Below are 23010 nucleotides of genomic sequence, written 5' to 3' on the forward strand. Positions count from 1 at the left end.
ACCCCCCCCACCCCGAGGCATACATACTATTGCCAGTTTATAGCGACTGGGAAACTAAGGCAATGGTGCTGAGACAGGCAGTCTGCTGTCCATTTGGTGGTGGGTACATGGTTTTGCTTGTGTACTGTCCTGTGCCTATATGTGAGCACAAAATTAATTGTAGTTGTGTGTCAAACTTTATGGAAGGCCTGGTCTTGTTTATTACTAACAACCACTAATTTGCAGCTGTAATCCCTTGTGTTGGCCCATCTAGTAATCATGAAACTGTGGGGAAAGCTAATACACCTTCATATGTGCTGTGTTTGGAAAGCCTAGCAAAGAATGCGAGCGAAACAAAATAATTCCTGATGTTGAAAAAATATGTTAAATAAATAATAAAAAAAGAGAGAAGCATATAGAGAAGGTGGTGCATGATGGTGGGATACAAATAGTGGGGGGGGAAAAAAAATCAGAAGGTATTTTCATACCGAAGTGTTGGTCTCCAAAGAGACTACTTGCTAGGGCTAGCAAGCATTTTTGGGTGTTAGTGTTAATACAGACAAATATGAAAGATAAACTGTGATGTAATAAATAGAAGATGGGTTTAAAAATAGTGTGTAAATGTAAAATATTCCCACTGTTTTAAAGTGGTAATTTACTTGCAAAACACAAAACAATTATCTAACGAAGTATGCTGCTGAAATGATGTTGCAAACCAGTGCATTTAAAAGAACACAGGGGCTGTCTTGGCAGCTGTCCCCTAACTCCAGCCCAGGGTGCCATCATCACAGCTCGAGTTGTTCTTTGCTGCTTTACCCTAGCTGCAGTTCAGGTGCTGTGGTGATGGCAAAATACGTCTTATTGCCATGAAAATGCTGAAACTGTATTTGTTGTTTAACTCTGCATGAATAAGGATCATAGAGGTTGGGTGTGTTTGCAAATGCTGAGCTGTCCGAGGGGTGCAACAATTCGTATTAATGGCGCTTCCCCTACATGAACCACGTGGTGAAAGGGTACTCCCTAAACTATTCACCTAACCATGCATTACTTGCATTGACATTTTTAATTCATAAAGTACTATAATTTCAAATTCTTAAGCTGAAGTTTTTAATGTTTTAAACAAAAAGGTTTATAACAAACTGTTCCTTATGCTACGGTACTTTATAACATCTTTGTCTTTTTCTATCATTAAGAAAAGTGTTTCTGTAATGTTAATTAGCTAGTAACTGCTGTTTTCAGTGTGCTTTAATTACCGTATGTTGCTTGATTATATGTTATGAAATAAACTTAAGGTTATTCTAGATTGTTAAACGGTGAGCTAATATATAACTACTGTGCTTAAGATCACGTTTTTCAGATACGGTGGTGGGGATATTGGGAGGAGGAAAAGCTAAAAATGCAGTTTCATTCTCAGTATATGAAGACAATTTTAAGAATTGCCTCCTCAATTTTAAAATTACTATTTACGAGAAATATCTGGTAAAATACCATGAAAATACTTTGAATCATAACTGTGCATAATCATAGAATAGATTGTAAAGATGTAACTCTCAGATGATTTGCGTATGCGTTACTAATAGGCATCCTTTGCTGACAGTCTAATTGTACAATGCAAGTTACTTATCATTTACTCTCACTTAAGAATTTTTAAAAAATGCTCCTGTTCAAATTGCATTCAGTAATAGCAACAGTACTAGTAGATAAATTACGTGTATGTAGTTCTGCCTGCACACGTGAGTATTGCTGCAGTGACAGTGGTACTTTTTACTTAGCAAAATGTGTAAATACCTTGGTGCTCATGGGCAGTTTTATATTCCATTTCAGATAGAACAATGCTAAATAAAAGGTTGTACTTAATGGTTATGTTATGTTTGGTCAACAGACAAAAAAAAGTAAGCTAAGCTTTGTAAAACTTCTGGTAACAAATGCATTCAGTTACTTTCCGTATTAAAATACAAAAGTTGAAGAAAATTTTTGAGCAAAATTTTTGAGTATTATAGAATGCATCCTGTAACTTCTTCATCCTTTAGGAAGATATTTGCATTAGTTTTTATATTAGCTATTGACGTAACTGATCTAACACTGGAAACCACTAAGAATTTTAATATTGTTCATGTATAATTGCCTTCATCTCTGGTCTTTGCAGGAGACAGTGCTTTAAATATTCAAGAGTTTTTTCCATGGTGTTTCTTTCTCAGATTGCTAGAATAAAATCTGTATTTGTTTCAGTTGATTGTACATAAAAATAAAGAGTTGACATTTTCAGTTGATGCATAACTTTTTCATTTGCTTTACTATATCTTAAATTCTAGCTTCATCCCTGGTTAAATTTTGTGGTTATGTTCACATACCTCCCCTCAGATCTTCAAGAAGTTCAGTGTAAGCAGCTGTATCACTCTGATCATGAGCTAACTTTGTAAATGGTGTAAAATATATGAAGAAAAATCCTGTATTGTGCTAGTTTATTCCCCTAGAGATTTTCATCATAATTTCTTTTACGGAAATATTTTCAAAATTACTTCACCAAAAATATTAACTCTCAATAAACCACCAGCCAATAAATCATTGTATTCAAGATCTTTTAATTTATTTTTTAAATAAGTTTCTTTTTTAAAGAATTTTTCTTTGAAGTAGAGTAAGCATATGGCTCAACAATGTTGATATCTAGGAGAATAATGTCAGCTGGGGGGTTGGTTGGTTGGTTTTTCCCTGTAGCCTAATAAAATGTGGCATTTTAAATGCTGTAGAAAGGGTCTCAATTGTGGCCGCTCTTGCAGTTAAGTAACTGCTGAGGGACAATGAAGATGCATTTTTTCATTCAAAGAAAATAAAAAAATTAGGTCTTCCTGCCTAAACAAATGTTATAAAATATAACATACCTGTTAATTTCCCTTATTTCACTATTCATAGTGGACACTGGGGCTTTCATACATGTGGGTCCTTCTGTTGTTTCTTTTAAGTTTGATATATTTTACAGCAGTTGTTGTTTTAAGTATCAAAGTCGCACTGTTAAGTCACCAAATGGTAATTTTTTTTTTTAAATTTACGAAACTTACTGCTGATCCTGTTAAATACTGTTGCTGGCATTTTTGTATGGAAAGTTGCAAGTCATCTGGATTCTTTAGTCACCAGATAACTTGTGTTTATGGAGTTAATGACTATTCTCTACTGCATTTGATGCTTTGTACTTTGAAGAAAATGTAGTAAGAATAAAGTATTTCTAGAGTTAACCTTACAGAGTTGAATGAATTTGATGAACCACCTGTATTAATGTAGTAGTGTATAACTGAGATGTTAAAACATTTCAATTTAACTTGCATTTAAGTTTGATAAAAAATGTGAATGAATCAACCTGGGCTTTAGGTCTAAAGGTTCTCAGATTTAAAGCTTTTGAGACCCTGATGGGATTATTTCAGGGATTGACTGAAACACTTGGGAAGGGAAATGTTTCTTTAACTCTGAAGAGAGTGATTTGAGTTGGGAATTTGGAACAGAGGGGGGGAAAAATTCAACCCCCCCTCTGATTATGATCATAATGGAACTGAGCTTTGCTTTGAGACTTTAACCAATGCTATGTTTTCGTAATTTAATTGGAATTTATTTTCTCAGATGTAACTGATTCGGATTTCTTAGAAGATGCCTGTAACAAACTGGTTCCATCAATAAATAACTCATTTACAGCATTATTGTACTCAGTCGTGAGAAGTTTAATTGCAGTTTGCTTCCATCATTTTTCTTGACAGCTGTTGAAAATAATGTGGTAGAATTGGATTTATACCGACTTTTAGGAAGCAGATATTTGTTCAAAAGCAGTCGGGGAGTGCAAAGATCCATGCCAATATTCAGAATTCATATTTCCCTTGAATGGAAGGTTGTGATAAAATGGTACATGGTGTGTTTTCATTGCCTGTTGAAAGACTTTCATGCAGTTAAAATAAGCATTTTGATGGTGGTTGAATTAAGAGTTTTTGTCAGTCGCTTCTCATCATGGATGATTAGACTAAAACGTCTGCTTGTCTTGACTTGAGATCACCACAGCTTCAGATAACATGCTTTGTGATTGAAGGTCGAAATATTTTGAATTCTAATAGGCTGCCAGATGAATTGCTTGAAATAGACTGTAAAATTTCAAGGCTTCCTTTTCCATCTGCTGTGAAAAGAACCATTGGGAATGGTTGAGCTTGATGATCATAGAATTACGGGATGGTGATTCTAAAACCCTCAAAGGGAAGTTGCTATGGAGATCTAGTTCCAAACTGTGAAATGATTCACCTCTGAAAGGCTTCAGGGTCTGAGAAGCTGAACACATCATTGTTCAGGTGGTCATTGGTTAGGAAATTGCTGGTGCCTGTGTAATCAGCACTCCTGTGGTAGTTAACGATCTAAAAAGGTTTGTTCTGAATGATGTGGGACAACAGCAATGTGCATAAGATGGCTTCTCTCAATCATAGTTTGCTCAGCCTGGTGCTTGTAAAAATACAGTGAGCTAAATGGCAGAGAAATGAACTGCTTCATTGAGGAAGTCTTTTTAAAACAAAATTCTTTTCTGTGATGGATTTGACATCTAAAGTAAAAGGAGAAGAACTGTTTCAGCTTAAAAAGCTGTGGTTAGATGTTGCAAAAGTATCACATTTATATATTTATTTTGCAAGGAGCAGAACAGCAGGGCTGTGTATCTGTGTTTGCTCGCAAGCTAAAGGAGTAGAACTGTTGGAAATGAAGATTTTTTTTTTTTTTTTTTTTTTTTTACCCAGTCACACCTCAGGAACGTAATGAAGTAGCCTCAACATGCTCATATTGCTGCCTGCCCCCCTCCTCCACCCCTCTGCCCCCCAATTCTGGGGCCTGCCAGACACTGTGCTTTGACAATCATGGAAAAACCCCACCCTGTATATCCAGGGTTTAAGTGAATCAAAGCATGTGTTTTCTTTGTTAGTTTTAGTTGTGTATTTTCAGGATAGCAAAAGGGAATAAATGGCAACTTTGCATACATGCATGAAACAATGTTTTTTGTCTTACTTAATTCAACATAAAATATTTGTTTGACCATATAAGATTTGGATAAAGAAGTTTGTGTTCCTATTTCTTGCATATCTGTTCAGTATCACCCTTGTCACAGGTTCTGTCAATGGGTTTTAGTAAAGAAGACACCACTGGCTACTAGATGGTGCCAGATAGTTACAGAACACAATTGACATGTTCCACGGTGTAGTTGTCATTGAAGTAAAATGCTACTAGAAAGAAACGCACATCTGTGAGTGCTAGGTATTCCTTCACTGAAATAATGTGCTAAATAGTGAGTTCTTTACTTCCCATGTAACTGTTCAGCCAATCTATAGCAAGTATTATGCTTAGTTTTCTGTTGGGATGCTGTTTTGAGTTTTATGAGGAAGCGGAAGAGACTTAACATCCAAAGTAAAATATTAGTATTGAGTTTTGTCCGGTCAACTGTTATATTAAAATTTGAACATTGAACAGGAAATATTGCAAACCTTCTTTATCAGGTCTAGCATCTCAAATAAGATGCAAATTATATATTACCTTTTGTTTTCAATATTTCGGGTGATGTTCTAAAAAGATCATCTGATATTTCTTGTGATTCCAAGCCTGTACCATTATGTGAGGTTCTAAGAACTGTGAAATCATCTTTAATTTGTTGAAAAGTAATCACTGCATGTGAAAAATCATATATGAAGAACAAACTGTCTCTTAACCAGCTAATAATTTAGTTTTTATTAACAGGATTTCTATTAATAGAAACCTGGTAGGTAGCACTCATAAATTCTGTTATGAATGTGGGCCACAATATCTAGAGCGAAGATTGTATGATAAGGCACATTTTTATAAGGTAAATTTACTGAGGGGCTTTTTGCTTTTTTTTTCGAGATATTTTATTCGCTTAACAACACAGCAGTTCATTACAAACTTATGTAGGCCATATACATATATAACAGCACTTAACAAACAATTTTTGCTTGTTTAAGTCTTCATCAAGTCTCATTTTTGTGCAAACAATTTTTGCTTAAGTCTTCATCAAGTCTCATTTTTGTTACGCGTTGGCTAGTCTTTCCTCACGTATGTTTACTCCTCCTCACCTTCATTGTGCAATGAAATGGATCCTCAAAGGAGAAACATTCAGATGTGGAGAATAAGGTTCTTTGTTAACAAGTAGTGAGCTGAGTTTACAACTCCCTTCTGAAAAACTCAGTTACTCTCTTTCTAAAGAATGACTGATCTGTAAACATAACATTTTTTCCACTCTGCCAAATTCCATAATCCATTTTTATAACATTTTTGTAAGGCACTGTGAGAAGTTGTTTGACAGTTTTGTAATGCTCTTGTTTTATCATAACAGTGACATGATTTTAAATTTCAGAATATTTGGGAACTGCTTAGATAACTAACCTCTCGAAGCTGCGAATTTGTCATTAGAGTTCTGTTTAGGTATTTATATTGCTTAAGACATTGCTTTAAATGTTTTTGAAGAGAAGTTGCCTCATTGAAACAATTTTACACCTTTTGTTGTGGGTTCTAGGAGGGCTATAATTTTGCGTTCTGTGCTGAACTGAACTGTTCATTCTCTGTTCATTATTTTACAAAGACTAATAACTCTAAGGTGTTGAAGAATGCAGAACAGAGTTGAGTCAAGGTGGGCTCAGCAGAGTTTAATGGCTTGGACTTTGTAGCATTAGGTATCCAAAGTGGTTCAATAGGAGTACAGTCGTGGTAACCACTATGCAGTGATATGCCAGACCCAATAAAACTTCAGGGTTCGAATGGTTTTTCTGATATTTCTGCATCTTTGGTGGAGTCAAAGTGTGACACAGATAAATTGTCCATGAATAAGTAAAATGTTTCCTGTATATCTGGTCATTCAAGGCCAGTTAGAACTGCCCTGTGGGTTTCTGCTGATGGCTGCTAGTTGCTATTCATGTGTAAATATATTGTCTTAAGAACACAGTTATTGTTAGCAATTATATTTTGTTATGGTGACTCTCAGAGATTACCATTAAGACTGACACCGTAGAGCTTGGCACTGAGTACTCCTAAGAGAAGACCTTGATGACTGACCTTCAGAAAGAAGGGGTAAAACTGAGATGGCGAGATGGCGATGGTGGAAGTAACATGACTACACAGTGATACATACAGGCATGTATCTACTTTCCAAATGGCTTCTGCTTAGGAACCATGTTTTTGTATGACACCATCAGATTGCAAATACGTGAGTTCCAGTCTACTTTTGAGTAGGAACATTGGCTTCTGTGGACAGTTTGGATATGTTGTACACAGAGGCGCATTAAAAGTTATCCACTGATGTTTGTGGCCAGACCTTCCTGCGGGCACTATCCTTTATGCAGGTGGTGCTGCCATAGGAGTGCAGGGTGATACTGCAGAGCTCTCCCTTGTTCCTGTTTGCTTCTCTTTTCATGACTTAAACAAAGGAAGGTTTTCAGTCATTAGAACAGAAAGTAATATAAAGCAGAGGGTGGCTGAGCTCAGGTTGACAAGAGCACTTGTCTCTGAAGCAAACGTTCGCATTCTTCAGCCTTTTTGGCTTTTGGACAATTTGCAGCGGTCCAGGCTAGGTTCCAAATGCCCCTTCTTGTTTCAATTAACATACTTGTATTTTGGAAAGATCTGAACGGAGAGGCTAGTTTTTCCTAGGGAATTCTTATTTTAAACAATTTATGTGGTATGTCAGCCATCTCAAAAAGTTTTACATCAAGTGCTGCCCTTCCTAGTGTCTTCTGATAGTGAGTCCATGCAAATTACCATGCCCTGTGATCCTGGGTCAAGTGTGTTGCAAGAAAAGTAACTGAGGAATTTGTCCCAAGTGCTATTTGGTGGGCACTGTGCTGATAGTATGTCAAATATATGATCAAGGACAGTCAGAGTGAGCCCTCTGCAAATGGAGGCATGAAGGGCTCAAAGATCTATTTCTTCAGCTGTCAAATAATGTCCTTTACCCCGTGTGACCAACTTGATAGCAAATCTCAGCAGGTAGAAGGTTTTGCCTGCAGAGTGTTGACTACATCCCAGTGGTGCTAGGATGAAAGAGCAATGGCAAGTAAACACATTTTACATCTGAAATAAATCACTGATATTTGTCAGACCGACTCAAGGGTAAGGGCTCTGGAACAGGATTTTACAGATAAGCTCATTGGAGCGACTGTCTTGGTAACTACTTTTCTCTGTTAAAGCTGCTTCCACCAGGAACAGAATCATGGTTTCTTCTGCCGACTTACGTGTCCTGAAGTGAATTGCTTGCCTGAGTGTTTCCTGGGGAGGTTATAATTCTCATCTCTGACCTTGTGCAGTACTTGCTTGACGAGTACTTTTATGCAAATGTAAATTCTTTGTATGCTCAAGAAGTTGATACTACAGTCATTTAAAATCCTGTATTGCTGCTACACGCTCTCATTGTGTGTCTGCTGGTGCAGAAATAGACTTGCCCTTTTTTGTCAAATACTCCCAATAGATTTGATATTGAAAGGACTGCCATTCAGCCGCTGTTTCAGACTTTTGGGGAGGGGTGCTTGATTTGCGCTCTCTTGACTGATGTGGTATTAGGGCTCAGCAGGGTAAATGTAGCTACTTATCTTTTATATAGGTAAGTAATGAATTTGAGTCCTAATACCGCACCAGTCAAGAGAGCCCAAATCAGCTGCTTTTACCATCCTGTGTCTGTATAGCCATATGCTATGCATGAACTGTAACGTTGTGTTCAAAGTAATTAATGCGGCGACTAATATTCTGAACTGTTTTTTGTTTGCTAAAAATCAGCTAAACTTGAGAATATAAACAAGTGTTTTTAATGGGAATTAAAACCTTTTCTTATATTTCTACGATGCAGGTAAAACAAAATAATTATTGCCACAGTGACTGCTTGCATTTTAAATAAATTTATACATATTATTTAAAAAAAATCTAGTTAACTTTAAAATATGTAAGTTTTCTTGTCATTTAGGGTTCTGTGAAGCTGATCATCAAGAGGGTTGCAAATCATTGGCGGTTTCTATTTTCAGAGTTCCACATCCCAGAGTAATTTGCTTTAATTTCACCCAATTTAACCTATACTTCACACCATCACCATTCAGCTTTAATAGCTATGTTCTATGCATAAGAAAAGCAGATAAATGTCCACAATTAGACTGCGAGTGATTACAACTAGTTAGGGCTTTATGAAGACAAAACTTAAAGGGCTGTAGCACAAAACAAAGCCACAAAAGATGTCTGAAAAAATTCTTTCTTCAGAAGTCAGGGTTTACTAGAGCATTTTATTTAATGTTTTTTTTGTACTTGATTTTGCTTATGTTGAAGATGTAGGCAGGTGCACCTTCTTCAACTGAAAATTACTCTGCTTAAAGAATATTAGGTTTGTGTTACAGGTGATTAATTTCACTTGAAATTAGCTTGCCAGGGAAAACATGCTAAACCTACTTTATTTGTTGGTTCTTTGTTAACACATGCTATGTTTAAGAAGCTGTAAAATGTTGACTCTGACAGTATTCTTTTGCCCTTCTAATCGTAAGTATGCATAGTAAAATGTACCATCATCAAAGTTTAATATATTCTATAATGTTAAATGTACTTGTACCTCAGTCAGAAATAGCGGTATCTTTTACTGTTTGAATCTTTATAATACTGATGATAGCATGTCAAGCCTGTCTAAGTACAGATATTATTTATAATTTAATGTTTTTTGACACTTGTAGTCTTGTTTCTTTTGATAGCTCAAAGAAATACCCTGCTTCTAGCCCCCCCCCAAGTTACCCTATTTTATTTCTTTTTTTGTTCTCTCCCCCATTCCCAGCCCAGTAAGTGGCCAGATAGATACTATTGCTCATTTATTGCAGGGGCTTATAACAGGGTATGTATGTGCATTGTGATGTGCCATATCAGTCTGTGACGAGAAGCTCTTTTTGATAATAGGTGTTGAATGTATGCTGGAGAGGAAGTGCAAGTATCAATTATTCTCTAGGTCTGGGGTTTGGTGGTGTTATTAAACATTCTCTTATAGCTTATTGACAAAAAAGGCTGGTCATTACCCTAAATACCAATGGGAGTTTCAGCTTGTGATGCAGTGCAGATTCCGATCAAATTGTAAATATGCCTCTTAATTACAGCATAACATATAACAACGCAGTTGCTTACCTTTTGTAAATGAATACAAGATGCCAAAATGCTGTTATGTGGAGCTTAATCTTAGCCAAATATTTTGTTCCGTTTTACTTTAAGGATAAGGATAATTAAAGAAATGAAGCAACTGATACATCAAATATAAATTAATCTTGAAGATATTCATTAATTTCCATAATTGCAATTAAGAGCAGAATAAGATAAGTCTAGTAGTATTATTTTGATTTGGTTTTTAGCATCTCGGTGGCAGCTTGGAGCAGCTAGAAACAATAAAGTTTAGGCTATAGGCAGCTTCGTTTTTGTGTCAAACTAGTTTTTTATGCTATATCATAAAACTTTCAGTCCAATCAGCAACTACATTTAAATACTGCAAATTGTGGCAGCAAAACAATAATTCTGCTGATTAGCCCCTTTCCATTTCTTGTAAGTGAACTGTTTATGCTGTTGAGTACCTTTTGAAAAAAGAAAAAGCCAAAACAGCCTTGATTAGTCAAGGAGTAATTGGATGACTTGATTTTAGCAAGAGAATGAATTGGTTGATGATAGCCTGTAACTAAGTGTAGTGGTTCTGTTCAGATGAATACATAACATACAGTCATCAGATCTTGACAGGTATAACATAAGCAATGCAAAAATCTCTGGAGGCTGAGGTAAATTTTGTCAAAGAATTTTGAAGCTGATTCTTGAAAGAAATGGAAAGAAATGTGCATGCCATTAGATGATATGGTTTAAATGTGGCATTTGTTACTGCTGTGGTGTATACATATTTATCTGCTATTACTTTTGCATGTGAAGAAAAGATGTAGACCGTGTGTCCTGGCTGCCATCAAGACCTGATAAACAGACAGTTCCTAATCTTCCTCAGGGAAAAAGCAGAGTCAGGTTTCGCATCGGCTCCAGCCAGTCATTCCATTTTCTGGATCTCTTTTATCTAGTATCACTTGAAAGCAAAGTACAGAACAAGCTATCACTGTGTTACTTCTTCATTGCTGCTTTTACCCACCACACTTGGACCCGGACAGCCCTGATAAAGTGCTCAGCCGAAGATAAATCCTTCCCTGAACTGAAGAATGCTTTAGGTTTTGGCCCACAGGCAACCAAAGAGGGAGCTGAATGTGGCAGTGATCATTTCCAAGCTCCTCATTTCTAGTAACTTCAGGTTAAGTCATTACTTTTGGTGCTGTTAGATGGAAAAATGATTTCTGCTGCTGTGTTATGCTTTACTATTCTCCTATCTAAATACTTGACTTGTTTTAATAGCAATATCTCCACGCCACTAAAACATTATGGGAATTTACCACAGCAGATTTGTAGTCTTTGGTTTTTACACTAAAGGAAGTGGCAGGGATGTAAACTGATTCCTTTTTTTCTCTTATAGTAGTATGCTATAGTTTTCTGTAGTGGAATGAGGGCAATTTTGGAGCACAGACAGTATAACTTTAGGAAGTAGGCAAAAGGAAGTTGCCATCGTTTGGGGTAATGTTTGGGAAACACCAAGTCCTTCTGTTCAAAAGCAAATGCAGTTGACGAAGATATGGGAAGAACAATAGATTTTCATTATATTAATTGGAGAAGGTCATTGTCTATAGGTCATACTGTCTTAAGAATGCAGTGGTATGGCTAGTTTTGGAGAAGGTCATATGAAATATCTGTAATTATTTATTTACTTATTATTTCCAGGGAAAAAAAAAGTAAAGTGGCATAGTTAGATCATTTTATTGTTTAATAAAATTCCAGAATATTGTAATGTCTTTTTTAACGCAAAATTTTTAGCATGTTTGGAAAAAATTATTTTTTTAATGAAAAGTTTAGAAGCTACACCACAGAGCTCAGCAGCCAGTAGCCTGGCAGGTGTGAGTGTGCTGCAGAGGATAGCGTGTAGCCAAGTTTCTAACCTTGGAAAGGTCGCTCATATTTACAGAATTTGAACCCTCATTACGTCAATAACAAGAATGACACATTGTGTTTGAGGTTCACCACATGCAAACACCGCTCATAATCAGGATAGGTTTTACCTATGACAGGTGACAGGCGTTTGCGCTCTCTGTTTTTCTGCAACTACCCCATTCTAGTCCTTTTCTTCATCACCTGGATGCCTTGTTAATATGATTTCATGGAACTTTTTCTTTCTCATTTTTTTACCAAGCTCTCTCAAGCCAGTAATCAGCTTGAGATCAAATGAAGACTACCAGATCTCCTTTTTTCCCTCTCCCCATTATTTTTACTCACTGATTCTGTTGTAATCAGTGATCCGTGTCAGCCAAGCCAATATCAGCATTTCTTTGTCAATTATTTTTATTTGCCTTCTTCAGAGGGCTACATGTCGATAAACTGACTAGTATTCTTTTTCTGTGTGATACTCAAGATAATCTTACCTGTTTTTTAAGAAAACTGAAATTCTCATCTATTTGCTGTCATCTTGCACCTCAAGACCTACCTCCCATCCTCCCTACTTCTTCCAATTCAGCATATTTTAGTGACTCCTTTTTATTTTCAACAGGCTACTTTTCTATGTAGTGCGTGATACCAACTATTTATACTATTCCTTACTCAAGGTTCATGGCCTGTGTCCATCTCATGCATCCTGTTCATCATACAGGTGTTGCGCTATCTTTAATTGTACAGTGATGTCATTCTTAGTCCCCTATTCATTATATTTTAAAATAGAGCCTTTGAGCTTTCTGTTTTCCTGCTGTGTACGTTGTAGGGAAGGAGGGGTTATTGCATCACCTTTCCTGACAAAAGAGTTAAAGGCCTTGCTTCACAGAGGAATTGCACTCACTAATAAAGCAAAGGCAGAGAGACATATTAATAAATAGCAATATACTGTTAATAATCAATATTGGATAAGATTCGTAGGTTAATGTTATCGTTCCTGTTTTCATCTTTGTAAATTGCAAATAATATACATGTTTTCTGGTATGCCCTATTTCTTGAATCAGTTTTAGAACTCCATTTTTTTCCTACTACTTTACATTTTTATATAGATGTTTTTTTTCAATCAGGGACTCAGTAAGTTAAACTATTCTAATAGTTTAACTTTGTTAATTTCTCACAGTTATACTTTTTCCAAGAGATCTCATCTCTTGCACAGAGCCTAATTCCTAAGGTTACCGCCAGTTTTTACTTGCTAAGTCTGCATTCAGCTCTGCAGACCAGAATTGAATTCCCAACAATGCTCGATGTGATTTGTGCTAGACCATCGTTACAAAGCAGGCTTGAGGCTGGCATAACAGTTTGCCCAAGACACATACCACGCGGATATTGAGACAAAGTTATAGCTAAGATGCTCTCATCATAGCAGTGTCTCTCCTCCTTTTTGTTTTCTTCTTCCTTGAGTACCTCACCTTCTTGCTTCTGACTAGGCTTCTGACTAAAGTCAGCATTGACATGCCCTGAACAAGAGATTCACAAATAAAGCTCAATGCCTGTTGCTTATCACGAAGCGTCTCTCAGTTTATGCCAAAAGCTGGACAGTGATGCTAGCTTGACCTTTTGTGTATAAAAAATCTAATACTTGCTACTTCCTCATGGACTGTGGCTGTCCCAATGGGAAGAGGTTTAAATTTCTCTCCTCTAAGTGTTCCTGATAACATAAGAAAAAAATAATCTGCCATGATTAACTTAATGGTTTTCCTATCTATTTAGAAGAGAATTGTATGACCTTTGTCGGTGCACCTGTTGATAGGTTTTCACAGAATCACAGAATTTTCAGAGTTGGAAGGGACCTCTAGAGATCACCTAGTCCAACTCCCCTGCTAAAGCAGGATTGCCCAGAGCGCATTACTCAGGACTGCATCCAGGCGGGTTTTGAGAATCTCCAGAGAAGGGGACTCCACACCCTCCCTGGACAGCCTGTGCCAGTGCTCTGTCACCCTAACCGTAAAGAAGTTTTTCCGTGTGTTGGAATGGAACTTCCTATGTTCCAACTTGCATCCATTGCCCCTCGTTCTGTCACTGGGAACCACCGAGAAGAGTCTGGCTCCATCCTCCTTCAACCCACCCTTTAGATATTTGTAAGTAGTAATAAGGTAATAAGGTTTTCTCTTTTCCAAGTTAGGAAGATGCACTTTTTTGCTAAATGTAGAATTGAAAATTTAAGCTCAAATTCCAGTGTTTTAATGAAGTATGCAACTAGTGTTCATTTCTTCCATGAGAAGAGTTAAGCAACCCAGTGAGGAGGAGAGAAGGCTAAATTGTTGCCTTGGATGGGAAATCATCAGCTTGGTAGAAGGGCTCCTTACCTGACCAAGCAACCGCCTGTTGCCAGACGTGGGTCTCTTGTCATCAACGTTGCCTGAATGAGCAGCAGGATGGCTGCTGACACAGGCATGAGGATGGCTGATGGGAGGAGGAGACTTAAGGAAAACTCTGTAAGAACATTGAAGTGTCCATGGGTTAAAGCGTTGGACTGAGACGAGAGGGAAGGTGAAATGTATAGATTCAGTTTTATAGGGGTGGAATTACACTGAATTAATTGGTTTTGGATGAATAAAGAACTGTATTTTTTTGGTGAAAAGCAATTGGAAGATGTGAAGAAATGAAGATAATTGCTGGATAATTATTTTACTGTTGCTGAAGAAAATGGAAAAATATAACTAATATATAAGCTGTGTTTCGTTATTACCAATCGCCTTACACTCGCTTTGTCGGAAATAATTCATTCTTCCTTAAGAACAAAACAAGCTGTTTACTTTTTATTTTATGTTCTGAATGCGAGATCTTTGTAATCATGGAGCTTTTCTCCTGGCTTTAACGGTGTGGGGTTTTTTGTTGTTTTTCAAACCTGTGGACACCAAATGCAGAAGGATGATGTAAACGACTTGAGAATGTATTATTTAGATGGTATTGGACACTTTTTTCTTGATGCAAGGAAGAAAGATAAACTTTACTTTTTTAGCTGCGTAAATCCTACCCATCTGTTGAGAAGGCTGGGCAGGTAGACTTTTCTTTGATCTGTATGGTGACATCTTCCTACTTACCACCACCACCCCCTTTATTCAGTATTTTCCTTGTAAATCAGAACAGAGCTGTTAAATTATGTTTTCTAGGATTTGTTCATCTGAACAGCCCATATCCCATTGAGTCAGGTGTGCAGATAGGGATTTATAGAAGGCAAAAGCTACAGTATCTCTTCCTTAATTGCCTGGCATTGGTACAGGTTAGCGTAGTGCGTATTGCCTTTGACAGAGCTGCCTGTTCTCTTTTCACGGTGAGCATCAGAGTTGGATCTGTTGCTGAGGTGATTTTCCCTGTACCAAGGGATCTCACTGATGATCTTTGGAGAGAGACAGCTGATGGGAGAGGAAGGAACTTCTGGTAACCATTTTCTTGAAGACTTTTCATAAGTTTATATGGAAATGATTTTGACATTTGACTGTCAGCAACATTTTAAACCTGCACACCGTGTGTTTTGATGTAAAATTTTTATTGCTAAACCCGCTGTTTTCAGTAAGTTAGAAGAAAAGGTGAAGTTTAAGATGTTCAGGACAACAAAGAACCCCAACTTTGTGTATATCAATTAAGGAATTGTTTGTAGTTTACCTGTTTCCTATCTTACACTTAGTACAAGAAGTGCCTTGTTTGTTTTTTTTTTTTCCCCGTGTAAAAAAAATCAGTTGATTTTCATTTTGGTAATATTAAAATAAAATTATTTTTGTGGTTGATTTCTCAGGCATATCTTTAATGTTACAGGATAGGTGTACACATCCTCTGAAAATTGATCCAGGAATAAGTAATGAACTATTTTTAATTGTTAATATTTTAATTTTAAAAATATGTATTGATTTGGGGGGGTGTGGATTTTTTTTTTGTGTGATACTGCTTATCTGATAATGTAAATCCTAGTTGAATTATGTTGCCAGATTGTCTTCAGAAGGGCATGAAGTCAGCACACATGCTTCAGTAATATCTGGTTGTTTTACCCTTATGTTTCCAGTTGGCAATTTGAAATTATGGCTTCAACTGCACTTTAAATATGTGATAATAGCATGTGTTTCTAATAAGGGCCAGCACCATTTTGTTCAGATAGTGTGAATGGTTGTCACTCATATATGACAAATGCACCTTCATCTGCTTCTTTGATGGCCCCCTAAAAACCATACCCTCAAATCAGGCCGATGAAATTAGCTGCTGTGTAAATTGTGTGTCTGAGTGGTTCATTATCTAATCACCGTCAGAACCACAGTGATAAAGTAGATTGAAACAGGGACGAGGTCTGCCAGATGATTTCAGGCCTTTTTTTCTAAGCCCTGTTTCCCTTGGAAACACTAAGAGTCGTTCAGAACTTCAGAATTCTTTGTCTGGAACTTCTTTTTTTCTTAATGCATAAAATTGGCCAGCCAGTGAGGGCTGCCAAGGTGATTTGTAAGGTTTTCTTTCCACGAGTCTTTTAGTCATTACTGCTTGTATGAAAATGTTCTGCTATGTTCAATTTAGCTGCTATGTTTGCTACTGCTAGGTTAGATAGTGTTGAATACAGTGGTACCTATTTTCAGGGAAGTGCTCTAGCCTGTTCCTATTTAGAAGAAACTCTTAAAGAAGGATGTGTTAAGTGCTCTCTTGAAATGGCAAAGCGCTATGCTTTGTGTGTACAAGACTTTACTCTTTCATCTCAAACTCTTGTGACTTAATAGTGTGTTGTAAATATGTATTTCCTGTCTTTTTACTTTAATATGTAATTTAAGTGTTCTTTTGTTTTAGGAGCATTTGAAGATGATGATATCACTCATGTTGAAGGAAGTGTAGATCCTGTTCGTGACATTGAAATAATACATGAGGAACTTAGACTTAAAGATGAGGAGCTGATCATGCAGAGTATAGACAAGCTTGAAAAAGTAGCTGTAAGAGGAGGAGACAAGAAATTAAAACCTGAATATGTAAGTATAAGTATATGACCTATAAAAGTCGGTCATTAAGTAGTCTCTCTATTGAATTGAAATTTTTGTCTTGTTGGGTTTCGTTATTGATCTCCCACATGTGTAATACAAAACACTACTACTATTTTATGTGTATTTTAAAGTAATTATTATTATGAGTTAAAAAATTATTAGACTGAATTATTTGCTGTGCTGACATTCTAAGATTTCACTGATGAAGCTAATTGTAATTTTTTAAATTTAACTTATTTTCTTGCTGACACAGCTTTATATGAGAATTGCCAATGTTTTGTCAAACTTACATCAGTGTTTAGTTGTAATGCAAGGTACAGTAGTCACTTCTGAATTATTCTTGCTGTTAAGTTCTAGTGTGATGTTGATACTAGTATTCCTGTAGCCACCAAGTGAATGTATTTTTTGGTGTGGTTGCACTTTGTGTCTTTTAGTGCGTGTTAAATAAAGGCTGCTAGTTGAAATTAATTTTAGAATGTTGTTGTGGAAGGCTGCTTAAATGAGCTCAATTATCACAGGGTAGTAGTGGTGTTTCTTTGTAAATTAGAAATGTATAATAATTATCAACTTCAAAGTATATTTTTGTAAATGGTTATTTTACTGCCACTTGACTTTTGAGTCCGCTACACTTTGCCAGTAGTCTAGTTATTAATTTTTCTTTATTTCATTAATCTTCTATAAATATTTCAGGTGGTATATAAAGTGCATTCTCTAATTATTACAGCAGTGTATCAGTGTGGAAATACACTATTTATGGGTAACAATTAAGTAGTAAAAAATACTGTTTTCTGACATGGTTTTTTAGATAGCAAGTAGTTAGAAAAACATTTTCATATCACTGCTGGTGTTCTAATTTATTTTTCTATTGCATTGTAGTGCAATGAAATTTTTCAGCCCTACCTAGTGTTTGCAAGTGAATAGGAACTGAAAGTAAACATCCCTTTCCAAAATGCTCATTTTCATGATACAGTGTTAAAAACCACTTCTTTGGTTACTTCTGTTGGTGAAGAACTAGTTTTCGTCTGGCTTGAGAAGTATTTTATTCCCTGACTGTTCTAAGCCAGAAAAAATAGCTATTGCTGGATGATTTTGAAGACTTTCATGTAAGCCCAGAGAAAGAGAAGCAGGTATGCTTCATTTAAGGTCTTATCTGACGTGTGTCAACCCATCCTTGGGTACATATAGGCAGCGAATTTTATCTTTTACAAAAGGTTGCACCTGCTTAGAGGAACAGAGCAGCTTATGCCTACAGTTTCAAATAGCATCCACGCAGTCTTTCACCCTTTAATACATCTTAAGCAAAGGGGTGAGAAAAAATCCTGGTCGTAGTGAATTCAAAGTTCAGCCTAAGGCTGAATTTTACATGGTATGAGATGATGAAAATGAGGAGTGTTGTGATGCTGTTCTGCCCCAGTCTTGAGCTCTTCTTGCTTACTTTCCAGTGTGGTTGTCTTTGGAAACAGCTTGGCTCAGCTCTGCATGACAGAGATGTTCCTGTCCAGTTTTTGAGTGTATCTCTCTGGATGCTTTGAGGGTTTCATACTAATGTGTCTTTACCTAGCTTCAGTTTTTCATCCTTCTCTTTGCTTCTTCCTTCAGTCTCCTTACTATTACTTCATCTGTAGTTCGCCTATCAAAATGACTTTGTCATCTTCTGTTTGTAACTTACAGTTCCTGTCATTCCTTGGGTTTTTTTATCCTTTCTTTATGAACACATGCACAGGAAACACCAGGTTCTTGGTGTTGCTCCTACAGTTCTGTTCTCACTAACAGCTGTTATGCTTGAGTGGTCTCAGCTGAGTTTGTCAACAACAATAGCGGTTTCAAAGGCATTAAATTCCTTTGTTTCATGGAAAGGGGTGGCTGAACAGGGTGGAGAGGCACAAATTAATGCTCCCCTTGAGACAAAGGCTGCAAGTAGGAACTACAGTCACTAGGGAATCTCTTCAGGGAAGTGCTGTGGGGCATCCCATCTTTGAGTCCTGCTGATCCTGTATCTTCTTGCTTGTCTTCCTTGGTGAATTGCATGCTTGAATTGTAAGGTAGACAGTAGACCTTAGTAAAATGGACTTTTTTAATGGTAAAGGCCTATGAGAGCTCTGCCTGGTTACTTTTCTTGGTAAATCAGTCCTTAGGCCTGCACAACTTCTACAAATAGATTTCTGTAGTTCTAAGATTGTAACAACAATTCTTGGGCTTTTCCTGCTACCAGATGGGTTTATTTAGATGTTCAGCCACTGGGTTGTGAGGTGGTCCTGTACAGTTTGTGTGGCCTGTTTTCCTTTAATGTTTTGCGTTGCAGAGAAGGCCTGAGGTTGCATTTATATAGTATACTGCACGTTTAACTATGTGGTAAATGACTTATGGGTCTAGGAGAGAAACCATATGGGATTGGTGAAACAAGCAGTTAAAGATTACGCCTCCCTAAAGCAGTAGCCAAATGTTAGGAGTGTACTTTGGCTGTATGATCATTCTGCACTTCCTGAACCTGTTGCATTTTGCAGTTAGATTGTTGGGCACAGAGAGAGTTCCCTGTCCAGCACAGTTTGTAATGTTCCTATGTGGCTTGTGGCTACCGTTCAAGGCTTCCTCTTTCCAGGGCAGAAAAGCCATTAAGAAGCAGTATAGACTGGAATTTGTACCTTTTTTTCAAATACGTTATCTTCAAAAAAAGGACAGAGGGAAAGGGGAAGCTGGAAGAGAACTTTTCAGGGTTTGCCTTTTTAAGTTACTTACCGGTATCATACATAGCCAGTGCTAATATTCTGTTCTTTCCATTGCGGAGGTGTAGGCTCTTGTCTATGCTTAGTGTTCCCAGTCATTTTCCCTTTCAGGAAAACTAGGAGGTTACATGGGGAAAGATTTGGTATTTGTAGGTTGCTTTGGTTTTTATTTTGTTTATTTTTAATTTTTTGTTTATATTGTTTATTTTGTTTTTAAGGCACAATGTTAAAATTGTAGTCTCTCTGCTTTTTATCGTTTTCCCATCCTTCTGGGAGTAATTTAAGGTAAAGACACTTGAGAATTTCTTTAACTGGTTGAGACTTGTGAAAGTTCCGTGGTTCATTCAGATAGAGATATTGCAAGCTTTCTTACCTCTATTGCTTTCAGACCTTTCACTAGCTTGCTTTCCTCTGGTGAACAAAAACACGTAGTACTTGAATTGCATTTTTTGTTTCCACTTTTTTTGAGAGCACTTTGAGATCTATTGAGGAAGAACACTATATAAGGTTAAGGAAAGAAGAAGAAGGTGAGGAAAGAAAAGAAATAATATTGATCTTAGCCAAGCATGTTTTTCCTTTGGTGTTTTGCTGAATATAACAAATAACCTTAATATGAAAGCTAAGGAAAAGTTACTGATTTCAGAGAGGCTATAATCTCTGTGACCTGTGTAAACTTATTGCTGGCATCAAAGGGGATTTCACTGTGTGTGTCATGGAACCTAATTGAAAATAGAAGTCATTCTTCTCATTTCATAAATATGAATTGTCTGCTTTAGAGGATTCTCTTTATCAGTAAGCCTCCACAACTGTAACTTGATAGTCTGAAATCTCCAAAAGGTTTAGGAGAAGAAAAAAAGAAAATTGTCAGTCTGTGTCAGTCAACAATTCTTGAATCAAGATTTGTATTTGATTGCCCACCTTCTTGCACCTGTGTTCTAACTTGTTAATTATCACCCACGTTGCATACAGTTGGTAAGTTCATTTTTGTGCAGTGACCTGGCTTTGCAGTTGAATACTGTTAACTGTTTGTCCTGTCTCAGAGAATTGATTTCTCAATCCCCTGTCAGCAGAAATAAAATAGCCAACTGCTGCTAAGGAGCCATCAATGAAATAATTTTCAAGTTCTACTTTAAAATCAATGACACACTATGGCCCAAGATCAGCAACATGTAATGTTGACATAGGCTTGGAATAGCTTCCTTTACATGTGTATTTTTGTCTTGCAAGTGTTCTCGCTGCTTTCTCGGAAATATCTATTTGCTTTTACTAAGGGCACTACTATCTCAGACTCGGTATACCTTTAAATGTTATTTTGGTTATAACCTTCTAAAGAGATCTTATAAAATGAAAATACCCCTGTTATTTGCATGTATTAGTGCAAATATAATTTCAGAAAGCAATCAGAGTAATTTTGATTTTATACTTTAATTCCGGCTGGTGCTGATATCTGCAGAGATGTGAGAAAGATATTGAGTTAAACTTTATTGTTAGTTTATTATCGGTCTGTCATTTTGGGTAGCAGGAGATTTCAAAGTAAAATTCAAACATGTATGCATTTATAGATCAGAATGTACACATTTAAAAACTTATTTTAAAAATATATATTTTTTTAAGTTATGGTATTTTCAGTCCTGGAGACAAAAGTCTTCAAGTTGGTACAATATAATATAGTTAAGTGAACATTATTGTAGGATTTTCTTGCATTACCCTTCCTGTGTAATTCAGTTCTAGTCCTTAGAGATTGATCCTCTGCAGTAGATAGGTATTCCTTCAGCCCTTTGTTAGTGCACTGAATCTTGAATTCCAGCACAGAATAATTCTTAGTGGTAATGGTATTGTGATTTATATATCTGACCACAAGAATATTATTTATAGTTGAGTTCATGCAGGTTATTGATGTTAGTGATATGAAGACAAAATCTGTCGCTCAGTATCAATGTCTGCAGTGTCTGAGCTTCCAATTTTCAGTTGAAAGGCAGCTTTTAGAGTAGGTCAGGATCAATGTTCACTGCATTTGAACTTCCAGATTTCAGTTGAAAGGGGTGTTTTTACAAGTCTTGTGAGATACCTAAATTCCATTTTTTGTCTGTCAATTTTAAACTAAGATTAGTTTTTTCAATTCGAACACATTTTGTAAGAGCAAATGTAATTGTAATTATGAAAAGAACAGTTAGACATTCCTTTTTAATGTAGTGATACCAAAACCCTCCTGAACCATAGAGTATAAGTATCTGTCAGCGTATATGTACCATGAAGAGTAAAGCAAAATCCTCCTCATGATGTTTGAAGTAGTTTTAATCCCTTCCTTCCTCCTCCCTTCCATTTAGTGTCTTGGTCCTGTCCTGATAATACAGTAACTGAAAGATTATTTTTTTTAAATTTAAAATTACTAATATGGTGTGGGAGATACTTCACAAACAACAGACAGCTGGTAGATTCAGTTTCTTCTTGTTACCAGTATAGACTAGGTGAAAAGAGGGTGAAAATCTTTCCTTCCTGCAATATTCTGATGAATGGGATGGTGCCAAGCAGAATTCGCTGACCTCGTGCTGCAAGTGCTCGACAGAGTTCTCACGGATGGATGAACTCTTATTTCCTCTAACTGATGATGTCAGTTAGGAATTTTCACCTTTCTTTCTTTCCAAGTTGAAGATAAATACAGCAATGAATTGTGTGGTGTGGTTTTTTTTTTTTTTTTCCTGCCTGTTTCTTTGGTCTCCTTTTGTGAGGAGAGTTTGAGAGGCCAGTTCATTCCACTGGAGATGGAAGGAAAGGAGCAGCATACATGTACACTGTTGACATACTTTCTGCTGATGGCTGTTACAATTAGAAACTTAAATGTTAAATCATAGGGAATCGAGAAAATATTTATATTCTTAATGCATATAATTAGGCCTAAAATCTTTAGTGGACCATTTACTGTGCTTAATGTGGTATTTAGAGGAAATTAAAGTTCATTCTGGAGAACATTTTGAATGTAACAGGAAAATAGTCATGGCAGATGTTTGTGAATTAATCAGTAGTAAAGCCTGACTTAAAAGTACATAATGTGTAAATACACGTTTGGATTTCTTTTGGTATTATCAGTAGACAAAGAGAAGTCAATGCTTAAATACTTTCTGTCAAGGCTGATTTTTCCTGTGTAGATTTGAACAGTGGCTTAAAGTAATTACTTTTGTAAATAATGTCTGTCTGGGTATGTCTAGATCCAAGTCATGTTGTAATTTTTAAATAGTATATACTTACATCGAAATAGCTCCATGTAGGAATAGTTGTAT

General features: G+C 36.5%; 1 protein-coding gene across 1 annotated transcript in view; it reads left to right on the forward strand.

Moving 5' to 3' along the window:
• Positions 1-23010, forward strand: part of OLA1 (Obg-like ATPase 1) — a 99893-nt gene that overhangs the window by 30720 nt on the left and 46163 nt on the right. Inside the window, exon 3 of the mRNA XM_009894540.1 lies at positions 16822-16997. Within this exon, the coding sequence (XP_009892842.1) occupies positions 16822-16997 (176 nt within the window). The remainder of the gene's footprint in view (positions 1-16821; positions 16998-23010) is intronic.

The sequence above is a fragment of the Charadrius vociferus genome, unplaced genomic scaffold, assembly GCF_000708025.1.
Source record: "Charadrius vociferus isolate BGI_N301 unplaced genomic scaffold, ASM70802v2 scaffold161, whole genome shotgun sequence".
Lineage (NCBI taxonomy): Eukaryota > Metazoa > Chordata > Aves > Charadriiformes > Charadriidae > Charadrius > Charadrius vociferus.